This window comes from Aythya marila, assembly GCF_965140915.1.
Source record: "Aythya marila genome assembly, chromosome: 16".
Classification (NCBI taxonomy): Eukaryota; Metazoa; Chordata; class Aves; order Anseriformes; family Anatidae; genus Aythya; species Aythya marila.
In genome coordinates, this window is record NC_139057.1 from 1,712,241 (window position 1) to 1,735,094 (window position 22,854).

The 22,854-nt window shown below is 61.2% G+C and overlaps 1 protein-coding gene across 1 annotated transcript; it reads right to left on the reverse strand.

Moving 5' to 3' along the window:
- Positions 1-8,840: 8,840 nt before the first annotated feature.
- Positions 8,841-19,065, reverse strand: SAMD10 (sterile alpha motif domain containing 10; the record flags this gene model as incomplete). The annotated part of the gene is made up of 5 exons (XM_082772934.1): positions 8,841-8,955; positions 10,017-10,157; positions 11,730-11,898; positions 14,429-14,625; positions 19,035-19,065. 5 exons carry the CDS (start codon positions 19,063-19,065, stop codon positions 8,891-8,893), a joined length of 603 nt encoding a protein of 200 aa, XP_082629060.1. The 3' UTR covers positions 8,841-8,890.
- Between the last annotated feature and the right edge of the window lie 3,789 nt (positions 19,066-22,854).

Here is a 22,854-nt window from a genome sequence, read left to right on the forward strand (position 1 = left end):
CGACCCGTCAGGGGGACACGGCCTCTCTCGGCCTCATTTTTATGGCCAAAGTTGGTGCTGGAGGCCTGAGATGCAACGTCACACACCCAGCATACCCACTGGGACCATCCCAGTTAGAAACTGGGGTTTGGGTTGTGGGAGCGGTGCCGCTGAGCATCACCCAGAATCACACCGAATTTCGAGGTTGGAAGAGACCCCAAGATCATCGAGCCCAACCTCTGTCCTAACACCAACAGTCCTCCACTAAACCATAGCCCCAAGCTCTACATCGAAACGTCCCCTGAGGCTTTAAGCACCCACCCCACACACGAAGCCCCCGGCACACGAAGCTTTCCCCACGCTTTTCCCAGCTCCGTGTCACCCCACGGGGCTGGTGGCAGTGCCGCCGTCTCAGTGTCTGCCCACAAATCAGGGGGAAATCCGACAAATTTCGCCACGTGGGGTTGAAGCCCGGTGTGTCCATCATCTCCAGGGCTGCCCCCAGTCTTCCCGTGCCCGTCGTCACACATCACCGAGACAGCTCTGGGCACGGATCAGCAGCACATGACGAGGCTTCTGGCTCCGTTCCTGCTCCATTTCCCCTGTCCCCAAGGCCACGTGGATGAGCAGCCGCAGTCTTTGGGTTCAAAAGGCTGCAAAACACCGCTCTGCCCGGCAGGACGGGGATTTCCCAGCGCCGTTTTTACGGAGCAGGGACCCCACGAAGCCATCCCCAGCTCACGGGGAAGGTGACGAGCACCTTGCAGCCGAGCTGTGCTCCCAGGCACGTCTCTCCTGCTGTCTCTGGCACCGTGGCGTGGTCCCATAACAGATCCAAGCCCCTTTAGGCATGCGGCTCCTCGGTGCCACCGCTGAACACCAGCCTGTGCGAGCAGGGTCCGGCCGCGCCGCACCATCGCAGCACTAAAACGCAAGCTGGGATTTCCCCCCCCCCGGTTCCCCTCTTTGTCTCCGTTGAGGGGAAAGAGCTTAATTAATGTCTGCGGAGAGCATGTAAAGCTTTGTGTAATTGCTAGGTATTATTATCAGCGGAGCAGAGGGTGAGCAGCGGGGTGGGAGGGAAAGGCACAGCCCACCTCCTTTGTACGAAACGCGGCGCATCCGAGGGAGCTCTGCTTCCCAGCCAGTGGCCTGCCTGCGAGCAGAGCTATTAACCTGCAGCGGGGCTGGCAAGAGCCTTGACGTGCCCGGGGGGGACCCGGGAGCATCCTGAACACGTTCAACATCTCCTCGTCGTGCGGCTTCAAAGTGCTCCTGGATGCCCTTGAATGCCCCCGCGCATCCCGCACGTGCTCCTGCCGAGCGTGCCGAGCTGCAGCCCCAGAGCCAAAGGACAGCAAAAAGGAGCTTGGAAGGGGCTCCTCGTCCCTGTCCCCGTCCCTGTCCCCGCCACGATGCTCCTGCTGAAGGCTGCGCTCGTTTTCTGCGTTTGCAAAGCGTGGTTTTACGGCCCAAGGTGCGGGGTGGGGGTGAGAGGGAGAGGCTGGGGAGCCCGGCGGCCTCGGAGGTTGTAGATGGGCTTGGAGAGCGGCCAGCTGCGGCTGGTCGAGGTACAGAAACTCCTGAATAATGCAGCAGGAAGGCGACCACAGTTACTATTTTCAGGCCCCGCTGAGAGGAGGGGAGGGGGGCCAAGGAACAAACTTGAAAAGAACAGCAAATGCGGAACAGATGCGGAGACGTGCTTTGTGGTGCTTTCCACGCACGGGGTTGCGCCGGTGTGGGAGAGCCCAGCTGGGAAGGGCAGGGGAGACGAGGAAGAGGAGGAGGAGGAGAAGGAAAAGGAGGAGGAGGAGGACGAGGAAGAGCAGGAGGATGGGAGGATGAGCGCTGCCATCCTTGGCGTGCTGGAGAGAAACCATCGCGCTTCCTCCTGAGCCGTGGTGCTGCCAAAGGGACAGTTTGCAGAGGGGAGCTCACGCCGATGGCATGGGGGTGTGGGGGGGACACCCGTGGGGACCTGGGGTTCCCCCGTGCTCTGCCCTGCAGCTCTCCGTTTCCACCCCACAAGGCAGGAGGAGGCGGAGGGGAGGCGATCGGGTGCGCGCTGTGGCCGTGAAGGTGTTGGGCGGTGGGGGATGAAGCAGTCAAAGCCGGCAAGCATGGAAATTAAATTGATACGGACCCCAGGAAGAGGAGAGGAGGGGGGGGGGGGAAGCAATTACAGAGCAAGGATCGGATAAATATTTGTGCAGAGGCCTTTTCGTTTCAGGTCTTGCTCCGCTGGGGTTGCTCCCTTGGTGGGGCTGAGCTGAGGATGAGGGCGGCAGCAGCGGGGTGGGCAGGGGGGGGCTCTGTCCCCTCTGGAGGGCAGGGGAAGCTCCAGGCAGCTCCTGCTGGGGCTGGGCACGGCCTCATCCTCTGTCAGAGGAAGGATTTGTTCCCAGACACGTGTGGGTCCCCTCCTCTCTCCGTTTGCTGGATCTGTAAGGGCTGGGGCGCAGGACGCGAGGACAGCCCTCCTGCCACCGCTGGCCCGATGGTTTGGTGACCTCAGCCAGCTTTCACCGAAATGGGTCTGGCTGCAGGGCCACCAGAACAGCGACACATTTCATCCACATGTCGCCAAGAGGCTGACATCCTCATCGGGACAAATCCAGGGGGCTCGGATGCTCCTGGAGCAGCCCCGGTCCCGGCACAGGAGCAGCGGTGGCGGAGCAGCAGTGCAGCGAGCTGCTGCCATCCTTCGTGCACTTCCCACACTGCTCGCCTGGCCGGGCAGGGAGCACAGGGTGCCTGTCCCGTTGGTGGCAGGGAACAAACAAGCAGGGTGAACCCCCCCCCAAAAAAAAATCCCATCCTGGGGCTCAGCAGGGGTCAGTCTGACCCAAACGGCACCTGGCCAGCGGATTAAAATGTGCAAGCCCCCGTCTCAGATGAAAGGCAGGAAAAAGCCCAGAAATTGCTGGGTCCTCCCCAGGTGCAGATGGGTGTTGAGGCAGTCGAGGACCCAGTGCTGTTTGTCCCTGAAGCCATTTGTCTGTCCCCACACCCCAAATGGGGCCGGCTGGTGAGCGGGCACTGCCCCGGTGGGTGACTTTGAAGCACGGTGACACCAACAGGCTGCAGCAGCGCCCTTCAGACCATTAAATCTGCGGAATCAAACTGGCACTGGATTTACAGAGCTGCTTTCATCTGCCACCACTCTTGGGGCATGGCAGAAACGCATGCAGAAAGCTGCCAGAGTGAGGAGAAGGAGCCCGGTGCAGGACGTGCGCCCGCACCGCCAGCCAGCACCAGCCTCAGCTCCAACGGGGCACAGGGATGCACGGGGATGGGACTGGGAGCGACTGGGAGGGACTGGGAGCTTGGATTTTGCTGAGCAGGGCAGGACGAGGTGAGGGGAAGGGCACAACCGCGGTGCCCGGGTGCGTTTTGGGGACACCCACATTTCCCAGAGCCGTCCCCAAACCGCTGCTGCCGGGCACAGCGCGCGCAAACCCCCCTCCCCGCTACCCTCGGAGCAAAACCCCACAGCTCCTCTCTCCTCTCCGCTACCCACGGCAGAGGCCGGGCTGCTTTTTGGCTGGAGCAGAGCGATCCCAGAACAAAGGGAGGATGGCTGGTGGCTGGCGAGGCAGCATCCGGGCCATCCCCAGCCTCCTTCTGCACGGCGCTGGCTGCGCAGCGTGGGCCTCTGATTGGAAACGGGAGCCCGAGCCGAGATGGCTGCGCGAGCTATGAATTATGCTGATGGCTTTTTTTTTTTTTTTTTTTTTTTTTTCTCTTTCTCTTCCTCCTCCCGTGCTTGAATACATCCAGCAAATATAAGCAAAAGGGAAAAAAAAAAAAAAAAAAAAAGAGCGAGAGAAAATCCGAGCTGATTTAATTTCAGATACGGCGAGGAAGGAAAATGGCTGCGGTGCAAAGAGGGGAGGTTAATGGGGGGAAGGATCCCGCCTGAAGAGGAACGATGCTCCCAAAAACCCTACAGCTCTGCTTGCTGCTATTAATTATTTCATTATTAATTATTTACACGGCCTTATTGGCTTGGTGGGGAGTCTGCCCCAAGCCGGGGGGTCGGGTATGGGGGCTGGCCCCTGGAACAGCGGGGCAGGACGGGGACAGTGGGTTTGGGGATGGAGCTGTGAGGTGTGAAGAAGCCCCCTGATCTCTGCTGGTTTGAAATAAACCCAACAACGGATGGGAAATGAAGCTCCTCGCTTCAGGCTGGGGGTCTGGAGGTTTTTACCTGAGCCTGGAAATGTTGTGGCGAAAGCAAGCACCAAACTTTCCAAAAAGGGGCCAGCTGAAACACTCCAGTGCCTGATGCCACCTGGAAGAGTTTGGGGGCATTGTTCCCCGCGGTCATTTAGGAGCGGAAAATGAGAACCTAAAAGCGAAGGAAGTTACACGGGCAAAAAAAAAAAAAATTATGAAATGAAGCAATTATCCCCGCTCCGATACATTCTAATTACGGGAACTGTCACCCTTATTAAGAGCCTATTAATTCGCCGTCATAAGTCACCATCAGGAGTGCAAGCACCAAAAATGTGCCCGGGCCGTGGGGACGGCTGCGAGGAGCTGCAGCATCCCCTGGTCCCTGCCTGCCCCGGGCACAGGAGAGCTCTGGCTGCTCCCTTGGGAGGCCAAATGCTGCCGAGCCGCGGTGCTGAGCCTCCTCCTGCAGCTCCAGGTGGGGTCGGGCTCATCCCTGCCCGTGTCCTCGTGCCGTGCTCGACCCCTTGAATGGTGCAAAGGAGGCAGAAGCTTCTCAGCAGGGAGCAGCCAGGGGAACCAAAGCCCCGGGAGGTTGCCAAAACGTCCTCAGCGCCGCGTTTCTGCCAGCGTCACCTCCTGCTCGTAGCCAGCTCCGTCTCCGGCAGCCTCTCATTACGCATTCCGCGTGGAGGGCCCTGCATCAGCTTAATTAACAAGGTACGAAAGACAGGACCTTTGAGGAAATCTTAATTATATTATCCATCTCGCCCTGAGTGGCACCTGATCCAGCCTGACGCCGTTCCCAGGTTCGTTAGCAATGATTCAGGATTGATGAGTCCTGGATGCGCGGCGCGGGCACGGCCAGGGGACGGGGAGTGGAGCCTCAGGATGGGTTCTGGGGAGGGAAACGGGGCTTTGGGATGGGGATGGGGGTTTGGGGATGTCACAGCATCCTTGGAGGAGCCGTTTTGCTGTGCCTCAGCCCCTAAATGGCCTCGCAATCATCTGCAGGCTCCTTCCTGAGGTGCTTTAGGGGTGCTGAGCGCACTCACAGCCCTCGTGGGCAGCCCCGGTGTCCCCATTTGCCTTCTCCACTGCTGCCCCAGGGCTGTGGGGTCTGGTGATGTGCCACATGCCACCAGCACCTGGGACTTCTCCTCCCTGCCCAGTATCATCATCTTTTCTTTGTGCAGGTGCCCACAGGTCTCCAGCACAGGGACCTTCCTAAAGACCTGCCCGGGAGCACCAAGAGGGCGATGTTTCGGTGCGGGTGGCGGTCCCAAAGCCACCCATCAGGTGGAGAACAGGTTCCTAATTCGGGTGAGCACATAACCTGCCAGGGAAGGATCCGAACTGGCCTCTGTTCAGCAGAGCCCTTCAGCAGCTGCTGACACCCACCAGCAAATCGCATCCCAAAAGCCCGGCGCAGCCCGGGAAATGTACGGCTGCCTCCGGAGCCAAGCACGAATGCACTTGTCGGGGGAGCGTTTCCTGAATCAGAGCAGCAATCAGCGGCGTTTCAGACCTGGAGGTATCTGTATCATCAAGCCAGGCTCAGTAATTACTTGGACAAATTAGGCATGCATTTTCTATGTGCAACTGTGTTGTGGTTGTGTGTGTGTGTTTTTTTTTTTTTTTTTCTTTGCTTGAAAAACCTCGCCGCAATCTGCAAGCTGCCTCTGCCACTGGGAAGGGATTGCTGGATTTTTCTTTTTTTTTTTTTTTTTAAGGCCAGAAAAAGCAGGCCGTTATTTTTTATGCCAACAGCTCATTGTCCTGAAAAATAAAACAAAAAAAACCAAACAGCCAAGAGCAGAAGAAGTGAATCAGATGCATCCAGGTCGTGTGCGCTCTGACCGCGGCCGTTCCCTGCCCGGCCACCGCATCCCCCTGCCCGCTTCACGGGGCTGATTTATGCTCGCTGCTGTCCTCTGCCTCCTTTAATTGTTGCCTGGTTTTAATATTCCACGAATCTGAGCCCTGTGAATCCGCCTTTCATTGCCTGGTGCTGCTTGGTTTTGGGCAGCGCCTGGAACAGCAGTGGCAGATGAACGCCAGATAAATCGAGGGCGTTTTTCTCGCCCAGCCCGAGCACCCTTCTCCCTCTCGTGCCCGTGATCCCATTGCAGCACCCACCGGCCCAGGGTGCCCCCAATGTGTCCCTGCAGAGCCCAGCCCGGCTCCCTGGGACACCCGGGGGCATTAGGTGGCGCCAGACACTTGTGCAGCACAGGACCCGTGTCCGGAGCCGGCTCAGGGGATGCTCCGAGCTCCCCATCCTCATCCTGGTGGGGATGAAGGCTCAGCCGGCGCTCACCCCATTAGGACAGCTTTTAGGGGCGCCGGGGCACCCCCTTGCCCTGCCTGCAGCCCGGTTCTCAGCAGGAAGCCCTCGGTGGGCCATAGGGACCCCGCAGGAGGGCCGTGCTTTGCGCTCAGCCACGGGTGCTGGTGGGGTTCCTGCCTCCTTCTTCCTCCTCGTGTGAGATCCAGGCTGCTCCAGCTGCAGCAGGTGCAGAGAAAAGCAGAGATATTGCCCTCGGCACCCCAGAAATGAGGTGGGCACCCCGGTACCTGAGGGTTCTCCATGGGGTCCCTGCGCTCCGTGGCAGGAGAGGAGCCAGAAGGAGCCGGAGCACAGCTTGGAGTGGGTGGATGTGGCAGAGGGAGCTGGAGAAGGGGTCCCAGCAAAGGACAGCGGGGCCTTGGGGATGGACTGGGGGGGCTCCATGGGGTCACGGGTGGCCCCACACAGCCGCAGCCCCGCTCTGTGCCCCCTGACTGCAAAACTGCCACCGAACCGCTGCGTGAGCGCAGCCCGAAGCAGCTCCCCAGAGAGAGAGAGGCCATTTCTCCTCCTCGCCTCTCTGGAGCTCTCCCAAAAAAGCTCAGCATCTCCCTCTAACGATGCTCGCCCGCAGCAGGAGCCCAGCAGCCAGGGGCTGCTCCGGGGCAGAGCACCCAGCCCCATGGGGACGGTCACCAAGTGCTGGCCACCCCGGTGCCACCGGCCGGCTGCCTCCGCTCCCTGTACCCCACCATCAGGGCAGGGACAGGGTGGAAAAATCAAGCTGGCTTTTCTCCACGGGTTTTCTCACCCAATCTTTAGTTAGCCCTGATCTGACCAGGCTCAGAGATTTACCAGGGGATGCATCAGGAGGTGATGGGGCCGCATCCTGCTCAGGGCTCTGCTGCGCACCGCGGCCAGCTCGGCACAGCCCACGGCCAGGAGCGCTGGCACCAGCCCCGCTGCTGCAGGAGAGATCAGTTTTTTTTCCCCCCCTCCCCCGATTGTTTCCTTTCTTTTTCTTAAAATTCAATAAACTCGCTCGGCTTTGTTGCCGGTGAAGTCCTAGCGAGGTGAGGGGAGCCAATTTGGCTGCATTTTTGAAAAGGTCAGCAGCAGCTGAAGAAATTCAGATTGCTGTGCGCTCGCAGGGAGGCGAGGGGCTGTGAGCGGCGGAGCCCCCCAGGCAGGGGGGCTGCCTGCAAACGGGTCCTGGGGCTCTCTGCCTGCAGTGAGGGCACCACACGAATGGACATCAGCCTCGTGCACACCGGGTGCCACCCTTTGGGCACCTCCACGTGCCTGGAGCACCCTGAGGAACATTTATCTTGGGGGTTTCAGCAGGGAGACCAAAAACCTTTGGGCGTCATCACGATTTTTGCTAGTCCTGAGCAAACAGCAATTTTTCTGCTCGTCCACCTCCATGGAAATCTGCTGCCAGGTGTGCCAGGGAACGGGTCAAACCGTGGGACAAGCCAGGAGACCAGCACACTAAAACACCAGTCTGATTTTATTCACACAGCAGGAGGCGGCGGTGCACGGCGGCCACTGGCTCCCGGGCACCCACCTCTGCCAAGTCCCCGTGGCCCTGGGGTGCTGCCTGCCGGCTCGGCAGGAACCCAAAAAATCATCAGCCGGGTTATCGGGATGCTGCTGGCATCGGTGGCACCGCCACCAGCCCCAGGCTTTTGCAAAAGCCCTGTGGAGGCAGAGCTCTGCAAGGAGCCCGGCCAGCATTGGGAGGGGGAAATAAATAAAACCCTGGAGGACGGGAGGCCGGGCACATGGATGGAGAAGGACGCGGAGAGCTCCTGGCGCAGCGTCCTCTGGAGCACGGCCACGGCGTGCCAACCCTTGGGTTGCTGCCCTTGGTGCCTCAGCTCCTCTTTAATTCACAAAGTGGAGCCAGGCGCTGGTGCCTCTGCTCTGCTTCTTGTTTTTTTTTCCCAATGGGGTCACATTATTCGCTACCGACGTTATCTCCCAGGCCACTGGAAAACAGCCCAGCCTGAGGAGAAAGCTAAAGCTCCCCGAACAAGCTCCGAGGCATTGACACAGGCAGAGCCTGGAGCACTCCCCAGCCGTGCCGAGAGCCTCCAGGTGCTGGGACACCACTCACGTGCCCGAGGTTTCAGCATCCCGTGGGTGGCTCCAATCTGTCCCAGGGGTGGCCGTGCTCAGGCTGTCGGCACCGCTGAGCCCCTCTCGTCGCCGCCTTCTCTCCGCAATTTCCCCCTGCGAGGGGTCAGGCTCAGACGGGCAGGAGCTGATCCATCCCCGGGGCTGTTCTGCTCCTCTTCCTCTGGCTGGGAGCCTCGTCTGCTGGAGGAAGCAGCCCAGCTCTGCGCAGCGACGTGTTCGTAGAAAAGAAAAGAGAGAAGAAGAAAGAGAGAAGCCCCGGAGTGGCTGGGAAGCTGCCTCTTCGTATTCCAAGCACGCGGTTCAGGTCTCGTATCTGCGGTGCACAGTCCATCCCAGAGGTGCTCGGTTCACAGTGCTGGTACAATCTGCCAAACAGACGGAGCAGCTAGGAGACATTTCCAAAAGACGCTGGAACAAGGAGGGGAGAGGAAGGAATAAACAGCCTGCAGGGTGGCACGGGGGAGCCAGCCCTGGAGAGCATCGTCCTCTCAGTGCCAGTTGCCACCAGGGGAACTGGTGCTGTGCTCCACGGCCTGTCCCTGTGCACTGCAACCTGTCCCTGCGTGCCACAAGCTGTCCCTGTGCACCACGACTTGTCCCTGGGCATTGCAACGTGTCCCTGTGCACCAGGACCTGTCCCCGTGTGCCACAACCTCTCCCTGTGCTCCACTACCTGCTCCTGTGCACCGTAACCTGTCCCTGTGCTCCACGACCTGTGTGCCACGACCTGTCCCTGTGTGTCACAACTTGTCCCTGTGCACCATGACCTGTCCCCGTGCTCCACGACTTGTCCCTGGGCATTGCAACCTGTCCCTGTGCACCAGGACCTGTCCCTGTGTGCCGTGACCTGTCCCTGTGCACTGTGACCTCTTCCTGTGTGCCACAATCTGTCCCTGTGCTCCACGACCCGTGTGCCACGATCTGTCCCTGCGTGCCACAAGCTGTCCCTGTGCTCCACAACCTGTCCCTGTGCTCTACAACCTGTCCCTTAGTGCCACAACCTGTCCCTGGCCATTGCAACCTGTCCCTGTGCTCCAGGACCTGTCCCCGTGCACCATAACCTGTCCCTGTGCTCCATGACCTGTGTGCCACGACCTGTCCCTGTGTGCCACAAACTATCCCTGTGCGCCACGACCTGTCCCTATGCACCAGGACCTGTCCCTATGCACCAGGACCTGCCCCTGTGCTCCACAACCTGTCCCTGCCCTCCACGACCTGTCCTATGTGCCACAACCTGTCCCTGAGCACCGCAACCTCTCCCTGTGCACCACAGCCCACCCCAGCTGCAGCACGGGCTGGATTTGCCCCAGCACCGTGCCGGTGGCTGGGTGGCCGTGGCTCTCGCCACCACCGCTCTCCTTTTCACCCACCTGGCCACAGAGGGGCACGACCTCCCGGGGTTCTCCTCCCTGCCCTCCCCGCCTACCTTGGCTGAGCAGCTGCAGGTTTCGGACCTCCTCGCGCACCTGGAGCTGCAGGACCTGCTGCAGGACCTCCTGGCGCTGCGCCTCGTGCGCGATGCCCATGCGCTGCAGCTTCTCCCCGTTGAGCCGCAGCAGCGCCCGACCTGCAAGCACAGCGCTGCTCAGCACCATGCCCCCCGGGGGGGGGCACACGCACGCACACACGTGTGTGTGGTGGGAGCAGGGAAAGGGGAGAGGGGTGGAATGCTAAAAATCCTAAATGTTTCTGGCCTACGGAGCCGGTCTGTAGGGAAGGAGGATGGGATGGGATGGGGTGGGATGGGGTGGGATGGGATGGGATGGGATGGGAATGATGGGATGGGATGGATGGAATAGGATCAGATGGATGGGATGGGATGGATGGAATAGGATTGGAGGGATGGGATGGGATGGGATGGGGTGGGATCATATGGATGGGATGGGATGGGATGGGATGGGATGGATGGAATAGGATCGGAGGGATGGGATGGGATGGAACAGGATGGATAGGATAGGATAGGATAGGATAGGATAGGATAGGATAGGAGGGGATGGAAATGATGGGATGGGATGGGATGGGATGGGACAGGACAGAAGCCTCAAACCGTGTGCCCCGGCCTCACCCCAAAAACGGGTGACCCTGTTTTTGGAGCGCACGGGGTGGCAGCTCAAGGTGCCAGCCCCAGGACAAGGTGCTGGCTCCAGCGATCACGTAACCCATCCCTGCGGGCAGGGGCTTTTTCTCCATTTCTCCATTTCTCCATTTTTCTCCTTTTCTCCGCTCCACGTCCCGCATCAGCACGCATTCTCCTGACCCCACGCACAGAAACGGGGCACCCATCAAAACCCATTAGCACCGCTGCCCCCCCGTCCCCACGCAGCCACTCTCCTCCAGTCCAGGGGCTATTAGAGGAGGGATTCACCACCAAGCTTTTGTCCTCGCTTCCCGGCTAATGCTCCCTTTATTTCCCACACAAGGGCTCGCTGAGCTCTTGCATTAGGGCTTGACATCCCTCAAGGGCACGGAGCTGCAGCTCTCTATGCTGCCCTGACCCTACAGAGCTCTGAGGAGCTGTGCCCGGCCATGGGTGTGTCGTGATGGGATGGGGACAAAACTGGTAGTTAAGGGTCAAAACCACCATCCCAAAAACACCATCCCACAGCCACCATCCCACAGCCACCATCCCAAAAACACCACCCCAAAAACACCATCCTAAAAGCACCATCCCAAAGCGACCATCCCAAAAACACCATCCCAAAAACACCATCCTAAAGCCACCATCCCAAAAACACCATCCCACAGCCACCATCCCCAAAACATCATCCTAAAGCCACCATCCCACAGCCACCATCCCACAGCCACCATCCCCAAAACATCATCCTAAAGCCACCATCCCACAGCCACCATCCCACAGCCACCATCCCACAGCCACCATCCCAAAGCCACCATCCCAAAAACACCATCCCAAAAACACCACCCCAAAGCCACCACCCCAAAGCCACCACCCCAAAGCCACCATCCCAAAGCCACCATCCCAAAGCCACCATCCCAAAGCCACCATCCCACAGCCACCATCCCACAGCCACCGTCCCAAAGCCACCGTCCCAAATCTCACCATTTAGGAAGGCAGAAACAAAGCCTGCCCCAGACCCCAACCCCCCAAAAACCTGCGCGAGGAGACCCCGAGGGGCAGCACCTGTGATGGCGTGGTGCGAGAAAGCCTCGACGTAGACCAGGTAGTTGTGCGGGCAGTGCTTCTTCAGCCATCGGCACACATCCTGCTGTGTCCAGAGCACCACCGGCTTGGTAAGGCTGCCCAGCGTGGGGCTGGTGTGGTAGATCCCATAATGATCGCAGCCACGGCCCTATAGGGGAAAAAAGGGGGGAGAAGGGAGGCGTCTGTAGGGCTCGGCGCCACGAGGAGTAAAGCATCGAGGGGGGATGCAGCCTGTCTGCCGGGGATGTTCCCTTCAAATGAAGCAGCAGGAATCCAGCCGCAGCTCTCCGGGAACCTCGTGGCCCAGCGGGGTGTTGCATGGGTTTAGGGCCACCCTTGGGTGCCACCTTGGAGGTCCCAAATGTCCCCCCGGGGATGCTAACGGAGAGCTGGGGCGCACGTTGGCATCCATCACTCCGCAGCCCGGCGTGGTGCTGGAGCATCCAGACCTGCTGGCTCCCCGTTTCCTCGCCCGTGTCACGGCACCTGCAGCCTCCCCGGGCTGCTGCAGCTTGGATTTATCTCAGCGTGCAGCCAAATCAAACCCCAAAAGCTGGAACAGCGCGGGGAAACGAGGCTACTTCTGGCACGGCAGCGCCTGCCCGGGCGGATGCCACATTCTGGGTGGGGAAGGGGCGAGCCAAAGCCCGAATTTCTCGGGTTTAGCTCCCGGGGGAGAAGCCAGGGGGCTGCGGAGAGGGGCACAGGGTCAGCGCAGCGATGCTGAGGACTCGTCCTCATCCTCTGCACGAGCGTGGGGCCGGTGAACATCGCTTCAGTGGGCTCAGCATGGCACCGGGGGCACAGCTCACGTGGAGCTGGGGCTGCAGGAGGAGCCCCATCCGTGCTGGTGCTGAGCAGGAGGGGACGGGGGTCCCGGGGTCCCTCCAAGGATGTTTTTGTCCCACGTCCAGGGCAGCAAAGGGACAAGGAGCCGACACGGGGACCCGGCGGCACCGCAAAGGTCGGCGGCGCTCAGACCGCGGCGCGCCAGCACCGACCTCGATGTGTGAACATCGGCTAATTAGGCATGCCTAATAGAGGAGCAGAGATAATTAGTGTAACGGGGGCTCCAGACATCCTGCGGTTGCTGAAACTAATAGCACGTCCCCGGCTGGTGGCGAACACGAGGTGGCAGAGGGTTGGAGGGGTTTGGGATGCTCCGGTGCGCCCTGGGGTGTGCGTGGTGCTGCACCCCTGGGCTCAGCAAAAGCAAAAGTGCAGGAGGTGCATTTGGGGCCATAAAGGGACCGAGCAGCCCTCGCTGTGGCCACAGGAGACAAGGGGGAAGAAGGCAAAGCTGGGAGGTGGTGGATAAATACCCAGAGGCCATCCTGCAGCAGGGTACGGCCACGAGGTGAAGCCCGAGCGCTCCCCGGATGGGGTTTGCAGGGTTTCCAGCAGAGGAAATTTCCCACCCAGCTTCAGGCTGGCACAACGGGGGTCCTGGGGGATGGGCTCTGGGGGGCTGCGTGCTCGGGGTTCCCTTCCGAGCCACGATGCGAAGCGCAGAGCCTGCCTCCACCACCGCTACCTACGGCAGCTATCCGAGCGCGCGGCCGCGAGCTGCGGGACGCGGCCCCCGCCGGCTCCTGGAGGCAGGGACGGGGAGATAACGAGCACCGGGCTGCGTTTTCCAGGCGGCTGAGCCGCGCTGTCTCTCTGATGAAGCCTCAGCCGTGAAGGCAGAGGCTGGCAGTGGAGGCGAGGAGGCAGGAGCGGTGCCCAGGAGCCAGGGGTGCCCGGGGGGAGCCGTCCCCGCGCCGCTGCGTGGGGACCTGCAGCCAGCAACTGGCGTCACCTCCGGTCCCTGGGGCGTTTTCTCTTGTTTGTGGCACGATTAAAGGCTTGATTGGTACCCCTAAACCCCGCTGGGAGGCACTTGGAGGCAGACAGGGGGGACAAGAGAAGCGCAGCAGCCTGGAGAGCGGCTGCTGTGTCACTCTCCCCGTGCAGAGGTGGGGGACAAAGACCCTGCTGCTGCTCCGGGAGGATCCCGGTGTGACCACGGGGCCCTGCTCCTCTCTGGCAGGTCCCCAGCAGGTGAACGCGTCCCCCCGTGGGGTCTGTGCCCTTTTATCTCCCAGGTTTTCTCCCCAGCAGTCACCAGCTGGATTTGCAGCCTCCGAACGCCTCTCCCGAGGGCTCCACGTTGCTGCTGCCCTGTCCTCACGCCATCAGCAGCTCGGGTTCAAGAAGCACCAAAAGCTGTGAAGCTGTCGACGTTTGGGGTTTCCAAGCACCGGGGACCCTTCCTGCTCCCTCCCACGGCAGCACAGAGGCAGGGAGGGAAGCGAAGGCTGGGAACTTGGGGCTCGCTGCTTCAGCCACGCGCATTCACGCAATAAAGTCCAGGATTTTAGCCAGGTTTGGAGCATTTACTCCTAAACCACACGCCAGAACGCTCTGGGATTTTAAGGCAATATAAGAAATTCGGTGCTGGCACATTTCCTGCGGAGCCGTGCCAACTTCCACCTCCAAACGTGGAATCAGCGACGCGCCGGGCTCACCCCACACACCCCACCCCCCTTAACCCACCCCTTACCAAATAACCCCCAAACCCCAACCCCCTAAAGGCCTGACCCTGCAAAAAAAACACCTCCCGGGGGGGGAAAACGAGGAGCTCATTCCCTCTCACAGCCGTGGGGACGATGGCACCCCCATAACCCCGCGGGTACCTGCGCGCCCTCGGTGCCCGGCTGGCGCAGGAGCTTGACGGCGCGGGCGCCCTCCGAGCGCTGGCTGCGGCCGTCGTGCCAGGTGAGGCTGGTACCGGGGCTGCGCTGCAGGCGGTAGCTGAGGTTTTCGGCCGACACCGTGTGCTCCAGGAGGCTGCGGCAGAAGCTGAAGTGAGCGGCGGCGGCGGCGGCGGTGGCTGGGGGGGGGTGGAAAAAGGGAGCGAGAGGTGGCGGCGGCGGCGGTGGCTGCGTCCGTCCGCGCCGCGCCCCGCGGCGTTGCCCAGAAATGCTGCTTTTTGCCCCAGGGCTGCAGCCCCGTGTCCTGATGGACCTGGTTGTCCCCACTGCTGGAATCCCCTCCCTCTCCATCAGCACCTCGCTAGGGGGGAAAAACCACCAGAAAACCCTTTTTTTCTCATCGGTGTGGCACGTAAAGGGGAAGAGCGCAGCCGGTTTCCGCAGACCGAACTGGATCCGTCCCCGCCGAGGGCTGGAGAGGTCCTGGGGGGACAAAACCCACCCTGGGCACCCCGGTGGCGCTCACCCAGGTGACAACGGGCACACACAACCCATCAGCAACGGCCACTTGTTGTCCCTCGCCCCTTTTAATGAGCTCAGACTTCATCTAATTGCGTGGTGATGAAGGTGCAAAGCTCCCCTCTGGAGCTGGGGGGCGAAGGGGCCGCCTGCTGCTGTAGGATCCGCGTGGATAGGGGCAGCCGGCTGGGGATAAGAGACCCGAGCATCCCCCAGCACCTGCTTTGACCCCAGTGAGCCAGGCACAGCAAAATCCCAAAAAAACAGTGATGAGATACGATCCATGGTGAAAAATAACCAAGGGTGGAGGGTGACGGGGTTTGGGAACAGCCACTGCTGCTCGTCCCCAGGGGTTTTAAGGTTTCACGGGGTCCTCCTGTGCTCCTTTGGGCAGGGGGGAAGCGGGATGTGAGCGGTGCCCCTTGGATTTATGGCCGGGACAGAAATAAACCTGCCTGAGGACTGGAGGTGCGGGATCAGTGCGGGAAGCGGAAAATGAGAAGCCGAGCGTCAGACTTGGCTCCGCGAGGGCTTCAGCTCCAGAGCAGCCTCCCAGGAGGAGAGGCCGGAGCTGGGGATGACCCAAGGGGATCTGAGAACAGCCCAAAGGGGGCACCTGGCAGGGGACCGAGGCTGGAGACGTGGATGGGAGCCGAAAACAGCAGGCACCCGGCTCTGGGTGCAGTGCCCCTTCCCGGCACCGCCACCGAGCTGTCCCCTGCTAACCCCACCGGCAGGAAATTACGGCTTAGCCATAAAACTTTGTGCTCAGCCGCTCTCATACGGCAAGGGCTTGCCCTTGAGCAGGGGATTTGGCAGGAGAGAAACGGAGCCGAGCCCCACGGGGACGCTGAGCACCAGGGGGACGCGGGGCTGGGCTGGGGGACCCGTGGGGAGCAGCTGGACGTGGGCATCTCCACCCCCCCCCCCCCCCGAACAAACGGGGCTGGAGGCGAGGCAGGGGAGAGACAGAGAGGGAGCAGATGGGAGAGGGGGGAAGCAAGGGGGGGAAACCAGCCTGGAATATGGCAGAGCAGGGAGCGTCGGAGGCTCTGCTCCGTGGCGGGGGCTGCAGTGGCCGTGGCGCAGCCCAGGGCTCCCCCAGCACCTCCCCAGCTCCTCACGCCCACCTCCAGGGACCCCAAATTCCTGGTGCAGGTGCGAGGAGAGAGCTCTGAGCCGTGGCACGAGGCTCGGCCACGTTGAAACAAGGAGGGGTCCCAGGGAGAGGAGCCCCCATGCCCGCCACGAGCCCCCCTCTCCTCCCCGTGCCCCCACTAGCAGCGCACCCATCCTTCCCCCCAAAACCCCGCGAGCCTCTCCATCCCCTCCACCCCTCTTTCTGCTGAGCCAGAGGCTGCACCCGCACCCTGGGGTGCACCAGCAGCCCCCCCCCAAAAGCCCCGTGCCCCCCTCACCTGGCTCAGGGGCACCCCGCGAGCTGCGGACAGCGGAGACGCAGCAGAGGGACGGGCGGCCCTGCTGCATGCTGGCAGGGGGGAGGGCTGCGCGCCCGCGCTCGGCACCCGGCTGTCACGAGCGCAGCTCCATCCCTTCCTCCCCTCATTGCCTCTTCCACACCTGACTGCCTCCTCTCGCTGCCTCCCCGTCCTCCTGCCAATAAGCGGCGGCCGCACGCTCGCCCCAGCTCCGGCTCGAGGCCGTTTTGCTCGGGGAGGGGGGGACACGCACACAGGAATCGCCCCCACGCAGCCCCCATCCCCAGTGTCCCGCTGGCTGCGCCGCCAGCACCTCCCAAAAGCCTTAATCCCCCCCCCCGGTGTTGTTTGATCTGAATCTGCTCCGCGCTCGCCCCGTGTGCCCCTGCTTAATCCGGGGTTGGGGGGGGGTTTGGGCAGCTGGAATTGGGATGGGAGGGGGCTACGGGGTGGGGGCTGAGCGGTGCCAGCAAGTGGCCGGGCATCAAAGCGCCTTGGGATGGGCAAAACCGTGGCAAAATCCCACATGGCCCTGAGCCACCCTGCCCCCAGGACCCTAGGGGGGCTCCTTTTGGGCACATTGGGGTCGGGGGGGGGGTTCAGCCTTCCCGAATTCCCACGAGCCAGGCTGCTGTCCCCTTTCTGGTTCTTCTGCCAGCTCTGTGGGGTGGGTGCCTTGCTGCTGGCTCGGTCCCCCCGCGGGCTTGGGAATGGCTGCGGGCTCCTTTTCCCTCGGTGGCTTCTTTCTTTTCTTTTGGGCACCCCTCCAGGAGCGCGGGGCGGGCAGAGGGAGGGCGCACGGGGGGCAGCGATGGGCACTCTGTGTCTGCCCCCTTCTCGGCGTTTTTAGGCTGGGGAGAGGTGGATGGGAACCTCCTGAGACTGAGACCTCAAAAAAAAAAGGGGGAAATCGGCCAAAATCAGCCAACTTCACACCTTAAAGGTGCAAGGAGCGAGGCGCAGGGGTGCGGGGAGCCCAGCACCGGATCCCTTTGCCACTGGTTTCCAGCACAGCCTCGTCCTGCGCCTCTGGTGTCCCACAGACCTGCCCTGCTGCAGGGATGTGTTTGCAGGCGAGGGGCACGGGGAGAGATGGGGGGCACGGGGAGAAGTGGGGGGCACGGGGAGCAGAGCGGAGACCCAGGGGAACCCCGCTGCAGGGAGCAAACCCCACTGCAAAACCCCATCAGCGTGCCGGCTCCTGCTGCCTCCCAGGGGAAGGGACATGGGGCACCAAATGGTGCCAGAGGTTTGCTGGCAGCCCTGGAGAGGAATTTGGGGAGGATTTTGCAGGAGCTGCTCCCGGGACGAGGGGGACAGGACGACTCAGCACAGGTTCTGCTCGTGGGGCCGCTCTCCAGGGGTTTTGTCGTGCTTTCGGCAGCACCCACGTGAGCCACGAGCCCAGCTGGTGCTGCCATTGCCCCGCTCCCCTGCGTCGCTTCCACGTGGTGCAGGGCAGAGCTGCTGCTCGCAGGGATGGAGTCCCCCAGCCCCCGGCCCCAGGGGCACAGCACCGCTCCCCGGGACCCCTGGGGCACCCCATGTGTGAAGCCGTCCCCGTGTAATGTCCCTAGGGACCGGGTCCTGCCCTGAGCCATTCCCCAAAACCTGCTGGCCCCGAGGAGGACAAGACAAATCCCAAGCAGAGGATCGACACCCAGGAGCTCCAGCCTCTCTGTGGCATCCCCGGGGCGTGCTTGGCTCAGGACCTCGCCGCGCTGAGCATCATCCCAGCACCTTCCTCGTAATTAATTCCCTGCTCACGGAGCTCAAATCCTGAGCCCCTCACGCGCCTGGGGACAGAGCTCGAGCCCACAACTGCTCTCTGCAGGAGGAGGAAGGGGACAAAATGCAGCTGCCCCTTCCGTGCTCCCCCTGCCCATGGAGCTGGGGGACCCGCGGGGGTGCTGCCTACCCCGGAGCAGGGCTTTGGGGTGCACAGCACTGAGATGGGAGCCCTGGGGCACAGCCTTTTGGGGCTGTGTGTGGTTTTGGGGGTGCTCCTGCACCCTGGGGGCACCTCCAGGAGGTCCCTGAGCACCCCAGGATGGGGTCGGGTGTCCGGGGGGGCGTGCAGGCAGGGAAGAAGCCCAATGGCACGGGCACCCCGGCCTGCAGCGAGCCCCTTCCACCCACACGAGCCCCTCCTGGGGGTCCCATCCTGCTCCAGCCCCCCTCCGGCCTCCCCTGCCCCGGCACCCACCCCTCTCCGGCCAAATTTCCCATCCCGTTTTATTGGTGTCCCCCCCCCAAAAAAAAAATAAATTGGGGATAAGGCTGGGGCCAGATGGTCACCATGGATGGAAGGGGCACAGCCCAGGGCTGGAGGAGGGGGCACGGAAAAAGAATCCCCAGGCATGGGGGCAGACCCCTGGGGTGGTGGGGACAGCTGGGGGGGGGGACAGGCAGCACCCCCGGCATGGAGAGGGCAGAGCCCAGCACGAAACACACACCGGGGACAGAAGGAGGCGGCTGGGGGGGGCTCTGAGGCTGGGGGGCACCCCCCGAGGATGGCCACGGAGCCCCCCTGCGTTCCTGCCGGAGATTTTGAGGGGGTCCCGCTGCGCACCTGAGCCCCCCCCCCTCCACATCCCCATCCCCATCCCCGGCTCCTCCATCCCCGCTACCTTCCATGTCCTTGGCGTCGCCGCAGCTCATCCTCCGCTCCGGAGGGGGGGGACGGAGCCCCCGCGCCCCCCAGCGCCGCCGCCGGCACCGGGAGCTCCCGGCGCGCCCCGCCCCGGTGCCCGCTCCGGGGGCGGCGCCGCGCTCCGCCACCCCCCGGTGTGCGCTCCGCCCGCCGATCCGCCCCGAATTCACCCCTCTGCTCCCCTCCCGGGGCTGCCGGTGCCCCCGGAGACCCCCGATTCTCCCCCCTAGCCATGTAGCCCTGGGTCCCCCCCTTTCCAGCATCAGCGCCCCCCCAAAGAGAGGGAGGGGGTTTGGGGACGCGCGCGTGGCACCGGGCGCGTCCCGTGGGTGCAGTGGGGAGAGGAGCAGCGCCCTCAGCACTGAGCACCGACCCCAGCTGAACGCCAACCACCCCAAAAACCCAAATTCCCTTCTCCCCCGATGGGTGCCGGAGGGTGCTCGTCCCCATCCAGGCTGTGCGCGCCCCGGTGGGTGGCCAAAAAATGTCCCCGAGCGCCACGTGCCAGCGTTTTGTGGAACAAGAGCTCGTCGTTGCCCCGCAGTAGCAACCCCAAGAGTATTTTTGGGGGTGTCCACCTACACCTGCGGCACGTGGATCTCAGCCAGGGGTTGATGCTCATGTGCTGGAGGGGTTTGGCCACGCACCCACAGTGGGATGGGGACAAAGCCAAGCAGGTGCCTGTGCCATGGAGCACTTGCACGGTGCTCCCCGTCACCAGACCATCAGGTGATGCTCTGTCCATGGTTTAAAACCAGAAAATCTCAGTTTTCTGGGATGTTGGCCCCAAAACCACGCGTCCTCCTCATCCAGGAGCTCCGTTGGGGTGAGAGCACATCAGCACTGCGGGCGGGGGCTGCGAGGCACCGGGTGTCACCAGCTGTGTGCGGGGGCCCTGCACCAAATGGCACCGCTGCGATGGCGAAGTGGCTCAATTTGGGGCTGCTCAGGCTCGTACCTGGTCAAAAACGAAGCTGCAGAATTTTGGCTGCTCGCTCAGGAGCTGCTGTGGAGGGGGCTCAAGCCCCAACGTGGGCTCACCCCGCTCACCCGGTGAGGGTGCATCCTTCCTTCTCCAAGCTTTCACCTCTTTAAAAAGGAGCAGGAGCCACCGAGCAGAAGCAGAGGCGGCCCCACATCCTCCCCAGGGTGGCACAGCCAGGGCAGGACAGCACCGAGTGGCACTAAACCCCCCCACAATGCTGTTAGCACAGCTCCTATCCCTGCTGCAGGAGAGGAGCTGGGGCAATTTTGCTCAGCGCAGGCACCCGGCCCCTTCCAATAAGGAGCGGGCCCATTTCCCATTACTCTTAACCCCCCAGTCCTCCTCAAATCTCTGTGCACGGAGCTTTCAAGCCGTGGCAGAAATCTTCCAGGAGAAATACGGTTACGCAGGGGCCTTGGCAGGAGAAGGCTAACGTTGTTTGAAAAATGTGTGCAGATTGCGCCAAGCTGTTATTAAAAATAAGCGCCGCGCCGCTCCCAGCCGTTGCTTTTCCTGGTTTTTCTAGCGGTAATTGCACTTCTCCAGGAAGGGTTTAATGCGCACGGGGGGGAAAGAATTTCTTCCCTCATCATCGTTTGCAAACAGCTCTGTGCAAAGCCGCCCGTCCTCCTGCTGTGCGGCGATGCCCAGCTGTAATTCCTCATGGTTTTGGAAAAAAAAAAAACCATCCCAGGGGAGCTGCAGAGCTGAGGTGCCTGTGTGAGGCTTGGAGAGGGTCTGGGGAGAGCTCAGGCTCCTTGATGCTGCCGTACACCTCAGCTTGTGTCCCATCCCTGCCTCATTTTGGGGTCACTACTCAGTCCCGTGTGTGGCCGAGCATCTCTTGGCCTTTCCGCTGTAAACCCTGTTTTTTAAACAGCCATTTTTCTCAGATTTGGAAGGAAAAAAACGTCATACCTTGGGAAATTTTCAAATGAGATTGCAGGGGGTGTGGGAAGGTCGGAGGGCTCTGGTGTGCCAGCCCCGTGTGGGGCTGTCCGCAGGGGGATCCCTCCCCTGCCCCAAAACGGAGCCGCCACCCAGCCAAGGTGTTGCTGACCCCGACTTTCCCGTTTTTTTTTTTTCCCTTTTCTGCCCCAATTTGGCTCAGGTGGGATTGAGTTTGATGCTGTCAGCCCCACAGCTCAGCGTCTGAGAGAAGGAACCGGCCCTGGGGAGCTGGCTGTAAGATTTCGGGGTGAAACAAGCGGCTGTGGCTGCGGGTCTCCACTGAGGGCTCGCCACAGTCAGAGAAAACAGGAGGAAAAGAGGATGAAAAACCCCACGTGTGGAACCCAAACACAGAACACGGCTTGGAAAGCTCAAACCCAGGTGCCTGTGCCCCCTGCTTTGGGGTCAGGGCTTTGGGTCGGGGCACCGATGTCACCGTGCGCCCATCCCTGCGCCTCCCCGGCGGGTGCAGGGTGGGATGATTCAGCTGGCTGGTTTTGCAGAGGAAAAAGGAAATTAATTACCCACCCGCTCTCCTCCTGACGAAGCAGCCCGGGAAGGATAAAGAGGATATAAAGAGACTTCAGAAGGAAGTTATTTGTCGTAGGAGAAAAGGGGGCTCTGCTCGCTGGAGCTCCGCTCGCCCGCTCCTTATTGGAACCCACGGAAAAGGGACACGGGCAGGGGAAGGACGCCCAGCACCACTCGGTGCCCTCAGCCCTGGGCTCAGGACCAACACCAGGAAGCAAAACGTTGCCAGGGCTTTTCCTGAGCTCCTCTAAATGTTCCCAGGAACGACCCCAAAGGATTTCGTGAAGGCACTCGCAGGGAGACAGAGGAGAAATCTGCTTCGTGCCCACCGCCGGAGCGGGGTGACGGATGGTGCTGAGCTGGCCGGGCATGGAAATACTCACGAAAATCCTCTCTCCTGGAAAATAATTGATTTCCACGCCGATCACAGAGCCGCACACCTCACCATGGCAGAGCTGCCACCGACGTGCCACCAAGGCCACGTGGATGTCCCCGCGGCGTCCCCAGCACCCTGTGGCCCCGCAGCTCCCAGGGGCTGGTGCTGGATGTGCTGCTGCCTGCTCAGACACCCCACAGACGTTCCCTGGGTTTCTTGAGACTATGGGAGCTCTTCTACTCGGAGGTTTCTATAGATATATTTAATTGGATTTTTGCACGTCACAGTTATTTTCAAGGCAGCCTGTAATTATTTGAGAGCACCGTTTGCCTCCTTTCTCCCTTTTTTATTTCTTTTTTTTTTTTTTCTTTTCTTTTTTTTCTTTTTTTTTTTTTTTTTAATATCGTTTCCCGAAACGAAACTGTAAATTTGCAACTTAATCCAATCAGGGGACGCGCACACACACACGCACACACACACGCTGCCACCGTCTACGAGGGCAGGAGGCAGCGTGATTCATGTTTCCCAGCTTCGCGATCAATTTGCAGCGAGAATAAAAGACTCAGAGCAACATTTTAATTCTTTCCTGTAGGAAAAAAAAATTAAAAAAAAATGTTTTAAGGATGTGCACCGTGCTCATGGATGCTTTATGAACCAAAGAGGCACGTGGCGGGTCGCGTGCACCCCGTGGGGGATGCTGTGCACGGGGGGGCTCAGCCTTACCCAGGAGCCTCCCTGCACCCCCAAACCCCTCTGATGCAGGTGTTTATTGCCATTATTATTACATATTTTTGTTTCTTAAGGTATTTTGTATTTGTTTTGGCCCAAATTGTTTTGGCTGAGGACTTTCCTCCAGCTCCAGCTGGGCTCCACGAGGCGTCCGCAGGGGGAAAATGGGTGTTTGGGGCCGTTTGTGGGGCTGGTGTAGGAGAAGGTCACGGCTGTGGGGTGCAC